At 41.4% G+C, this 5583-nt stretch overlaps 1 protein-coding gene across 1 annotated transcript; it reads right to left on the bottom strand.

Moving 5' to 3' along the window:
* Positions 1–418: 418 nt before the first annotated feature.
* LOC134802278 (E3 ubiquitin-protein ligase RFWD3-like) lies at positions 419–4260 on the bottom strand. Its single transcript, XM_063774858.1, has 2 exons — positions 3989–4260; positions 419–2688 (listed from the first exon to the last, which is right to left on the bottom strand). The coding sequence occupies exon 2, from the start codon at positions 2670–2672 to the stop codon at positions 843–845; it is 1830 nt and encodes a 609-aa protein (XP_063630928.1). The 5' UTR covers positions 2673–2688; positions 3989–4260; the 3' UTR covers positions 419–842.
* Positions 4261–5583: the final 1323 nt, after the last annotated feature.

The following is a 5583-nucleotide window of genomic DNA, read 5'->3' as shown; positions in this document are numbered from 1 at the left end:
GTTTAATTACATGTCACATATCCCATACACAATAAACTAGATGAGGTAACAAATTTACAAACATAACATACACTTTACACAACTGTTTAAATCTAGGGGCCTATTCGACTATATATCACATCATATATCCTTGACGTCACGCAAGTGGTCACTAAATCACGGCGTTCTACCAGTTGAATAGGCCCCTGCATGGATACCCACACACGTACATACCAAAAATTCGACGTATTCTATTATTATATTATTGCTTAGGGGCTGTCCATAAATTACGTCATCGATTTTTGACGATTTTGGACCCCCCCCCCCCTATAATCATCCAAAAATCATGCATCAAATGACCCCATTTCCTCCTACTTCATGCTACCGTCATCCGATGTCCAGACCCCCCCCCCCCTAATTTGAAATGACGTAATTTATGAATAGCCCCTTATCAGTCAAAAGCGTCGTGTTTTTTGGAAAAAAATATGCTCTAAACGAAAGCTGCCGTAACCATTCACAGCATGACTAGCGTGAGCAATTCAAATGTCAAAAAAAAATGTGTGTTATAGTATGATTCAAATTATAAAACAGCTAACATATTAATTTAGTCAGACTTTTGACCTACTATTAAATTATAACTTCAGAACTGTGATGTCTTTAGTTAGGCGAGAGTTTTTGTTGAGGCTAAACTATCGGTTTGGCACAGTAAGGTGTATTCGGTTATTTCCGAAGACTGTACACTAAAAAAGGATTTATCAAATTTGAAATTTTACGTTTATACGTGAGCAACTAAGTTTTTAATGATGAGAATAGCCCATTTATTGCAAGTTATTGCAAGTCTAAGACGATAGTTATTCTAAGCACTAGCTAGTAGGTACAGCCTTGTATATTCTTAATCGCGCCTCGGACAATGCTGCCAGCAAGGTATCTCCGTTCAACTGGACCGAGCACACGTCTATCGCGGGCTCCGCTGCCGGCAGCGAAGCCCCGCGTGCCCCGTCCAACCCGTGGAGAACTAAAGCACCAGCGGACTCAGAGTGAGACGCCATCCAAGTCGCTCCTTCAGCGCGAACCCAAGCAGACCTCGACATTATAGAACTCCTAACGGATCCTTGAAACGTCTGCTCAACATGGCACGTCACATCATCGTCATTCCTAAACTGACATAAGGACAGTTTCGCCCGCTCGCCATTCGCAGGCCTACACGACACTAAAGCTCTACGAGTCTCGTAATCATAACACATCGACATAAAGGGACCTTCCACAGGCAACGCCCGCGGCTCCCACTGCCCGTTACCCCGCCACGACCACAACCAGCACGAATTTAAATTACAGGACAACAGACCGAATTCTGTAGGACATAAGGACACTACTGGTGACATGTCTCCCGGCGCTGATAACTGCTGAATGTACGAACTAGGATTCCTAATATCATATTGCTGGATGAAACCTCCGACACCACCCACGTAGAATTCATTAGTTCTTAAACAGTCCCAAGCACAAGACCAAAGCTGAACACCCGCTTGGACAGTAGTACTCGGGATACCTCGCTCCACTATTCTCGCACAGCTATCCAAACCTACGCTTAGAAGCAAGTCCTTAGGTTGCGAATATGATATGTCCCTAATAGGTTTGGGGTGTAAATGCACGAATTGTCCCTGCTTATAGTCCACGCAACTCACTTTCCTAATGCCGTAACCGGGAAACAAGCCATTAGTGCTTTTCTGAGACACGTACAGCTCATAAGTCCGGCAGTTGTACGTCATAACTCTACAGCCACCATCTTTGCAGATCTCTAAATTTTTCTCCAACGCGAAGCGCCAAGATCTCTTCACCTGTGGTTTAACTTGTGCTTTTAACAACTTATTCCTAAGAGTTTCTAATTGCTGAAGACATGCACGATGCGCTATTTTAGACTTCTGCAATTCTAGTTCCATTCTGCTCTTTTCTGCCGTCGCATGTTCGACTTGCTTCTGCATTGTTGTGATCTCTGAAGTGTCAACAGCTATGATCTTCCTCGCGTAGATGTTTCTCACGTCTCTCATGGTGGCTTTGCTTTTGCAAGTTGGGCAGCAGCGTTCTTTATTAGTTTGAGCTTTAAGCCAGCGCTCGACGCAGCGTGAACCGAAGAGATGTCCACATTTTAAAGCTACTAATCTATGGTCGCCTGAGGTACACCAAGAATCCAAACAGATTGGACATGTTTCTCCATCTCCATCGTCTTGCTGAGGTGATCGTTTAGGGGAACTGACCTTTCTGATCTTCGCTGGCGGTTCATCTGTATCCTCTCCGCGTTCGCTGCATTCCCCACGTACACTCACCTCAGGTAATGAGTTAGATTCTTCAGTGGACATGGCTGTGCTGAACATGCTGTTTTCATTGGAAACGAAAGGGCTTGGGGCTGCATTGTCTCGCCTCGGCCACTGCGCTAAACTGGAATCGCTCTCTTCAGGATCGAAGGTGTAAGTGGATGGTGACGGGAACACTCCGTCTATGGAGTTAGAATTGTTGTCATCGTTGGGAAAGCTGCCGTTGCTGTTTTCCCGGGGGGTGAAGGTGCCGGAGTGCTGGAGCCGCATGGGAGAGGGGGCGCGGAGGACGGGGGAGGGGGTGCGGGGCGGGGAGGGGTCCTCGGCGGGCTCGAGGATGCTGGGGCTGTCCCGCGCGGGGAAGTAGGGCGGTGACGAGCCCATGGTCGAGCATAGGGACCTGAAATTAAATTGCTCATATTTTTACCAGCTCAGTGATTTAGATTGATTAGGTATGTTTATGGAACAAAGATTTTGATTTAGGGTAAATGGCTGTTTGTTTGGCAGTCAGCTCTCGTATTAGCCACGTGGCAGATCAACAACGTCCTTTAAAAAGCAACTGTATTGTGGTGGTTTTAAGGTTCAAGTCTATGTGCTTCTAACATGTTTTGGTAATGTAGGACGATCAACCATCTCAATGTAGGCGAGCGCTCGTATTATTACATGAATTTGAACCTTAAGACCAATATGATACAGCAACTTTTTAAACAACAAAGTTGCTTTGCCACGCGCTTAAATCGGGAGCTGACCGCTTGCACATTGCACAAAAAAAAACAATGGCTTTTGTCTTAGGCTTGGCTTCTGTCAATCATCACTTGAGAAAATTCATACTTAGGTCAATGTGACTAATTCCGTCCTAGGGGGCTATTCCGTTCACTAGCGTTTTCTTCAACAATGAACAAAATTGATATGATTTCATAGACAAAGCAGTGATTGCTTTTAGGCGGAGGCGGGGAAACCCTCCCTCCAACTTTCCCCCCGAGGAAATGCTTGGTTTCTGAATTATTCATAATTTCATAGTTATAATTTGAGGTTATGACAGTGCCAAAGATTGGGTTATTCACAGACGGTCTAGAACGCAAAATGACTAGTGTAATATTTTGCCTATATCACTTTTAGTCTACATTGCGAACAGTCCAGAACGCAAAATGCCTACATCATTTTCGTCGTTTTATCTTTACGTTGGCGATGTCGATGGAGCCCCGCTGTCGCGGGGCTCCTATTCTGTGCTATATGACCTTCGGCCTTTTGAAGATAACTAACGAACCTAACCTACCCTAGTGATATAAAAAAGTGGTAATTTTGCGTTCTAAACCGTTCGCGATGTAGACGATAAGGGATATAGGCAAAATATTCACTAGGTAGTCATTTTGCGTTCTAGACCGTCTTAATATTCAATGATCACCCAAAAAAAAACTTTTCCTGCGGCAGCTAAAATTTAAAACAACCCCTCACAGCGTCAGTTATCCTCAAATAAGGCGACTTATTTTAAGATCCAACCCATTTAAACGTGTGTTGAAGTGAATGAAATAGTGAAATGTATGAAAGTGCGACCAAAACAGCAATGTCAGAAACCAGTTTAGGCAAATAACATGAGTGAACTAAATCATGATTCTGATCATCTCTTCAGTAAAAATAACATCGATCACGCTGGATAGCTAAATGATAGTCATTAAAAGCAATGTTAAAGAGAAACTTACCTTTATAATAATGTTATATATAACAAGCTTTCCAATGACTCCAATTCGACGCTACGGTTTTCTCCATAAAATAGCCGTCTTTAACGCTTCTTTGCAATAGAACGTATATCACTAACACTGAATAAGGCTTTCTCTCAATAAATCGCATAAAATTGTCACAAAACGTTTAATTGAAATAAATTAACTCGAAAACAATCGCGAAAACGCGTACATTACATACATTTGATTTTGCATGACAGTCGGTTGCGGTTGCAGCTGTTTAGGATAGTCGCCTTTTGATTAACTTTTGCTGTTACTATTGGTCAGGAAGGATGACAATGAAAATTTATTCAATCAGCAGTAAACGTCATTTTAACTCAACCAATAGCAAGCAAGTGCAAACAATATGCAATCATTGTTTACAAAAAATTTAATAATCAGAAAGAGTACTACTCATTTTTTAGTTATTGTTAAATCAACAATTTCTTTTTTATTATTTTAAAATAGAATTTTGTAAAGGTTTCAAGCAATATTTTAATGAAAACACTCCAAGAAACTTTTCTAATCGATCAAACGTCATCTATCCGTTGTCTATGGTATTTATTTATATTTTTGTGCAGTTGGCAGCAGTGTCGAAATAGCAGAGGACGAGGAAACATAACGGGTCTCGTTCGTCCTGCTTTTTTTTATCAATTTACAACTCGACGAGCTTATTATCGTGATCTGTTTGTGTAAAACGTAATCGGTGAATATTAATAAGTGTTTAGCGTTAATATTTCAGTGCCGTGCGCGTTTCATAGTGAGTGAAAACGTATTACAAGTGATCGTCCATGATGGCGGAGTGTTTTAAGGAAATGTTTGTTTAGGATTATAAATCCGTCGTGTTTTCGTCCGTAATGACTTTATTAAACGGTAAGCATGGATGAAAACGCATTTCTAACTTAAATACCACTCTAATGTACCTTGATCAACATTTAAACATACAAAAAAAGACATACATTTTTTCATGAACAAAAACATATAATAGTTTGTAAATGCTTAAATGGGGGGTTGTATGTAGGTGAGCGTTGGTCAATAGGTGCTGTAGCTATGGGGCAGGCCTGGCCTGTTGACATTTGGCTGGTGTTACAACAGTGCTAAGTAGGTCAAGTCGGGCCGCGGCGCGCGCAGCGGCGACGTCACGAGCTGACGAGGGAGGGGTGACACTATCACTTTCAGGTACATGTGACCCATATATCTATTTGGGACACCTAAAACCTAGGTCAGTTCTAGCATGCCTAGAAAGCTATTTATACTTGCCTTTTGAATCAGGGCTTGAGGGCTAAAGCAACTCAAGATGTCTGAAAGGTACTGAGGAAATGATGTTTTTCTGTCAATTTTAGTTTCAATTTAAAATTATGGCACAAAATTAATTATATGAGTTCTATAGGAAATAAAACCAAGTATAATTATTATAGAAACCTGTATTTGCTGTGGAATTTGTTGAGACAAGACAAATTAACTTAATAATAACAACTTAATTTTTCATAGTTTAATTGCTACAGGGTAAAAAAATTTAAAAATTGAATTCAATCCCTGCGGCCCTGTTACAATTTAAATAGGTTAAAAGCAATGAT

This window comes from Cydia splendana, chromosome 24, assembly GCF_910591565.1.
Source record: "Cydia splendana chromosome 24, ilCydSple1.2, whole genome shotgun sequence".
NCBI classification, from domain to species: domain Eukaryota; kingdom Metazoa; phylum Arthropoda; class Insecta; order Lepidoptera; family Tortricidae; genus Cydia; species Cydia splendana.
This window is presented reverse-complemented; position numbering and strand designations above follow the sequence as displayed.

Excerpts from the sequence above, each read along its gene's own strand:
- LOC134802278 (XM_063774858.1), bottom strand. The coding sequence starts at position 2,672 with ATGGGCTCGTCACCGCCCTACTTCCCCGCGCGGGACAGCCCCAGCATC.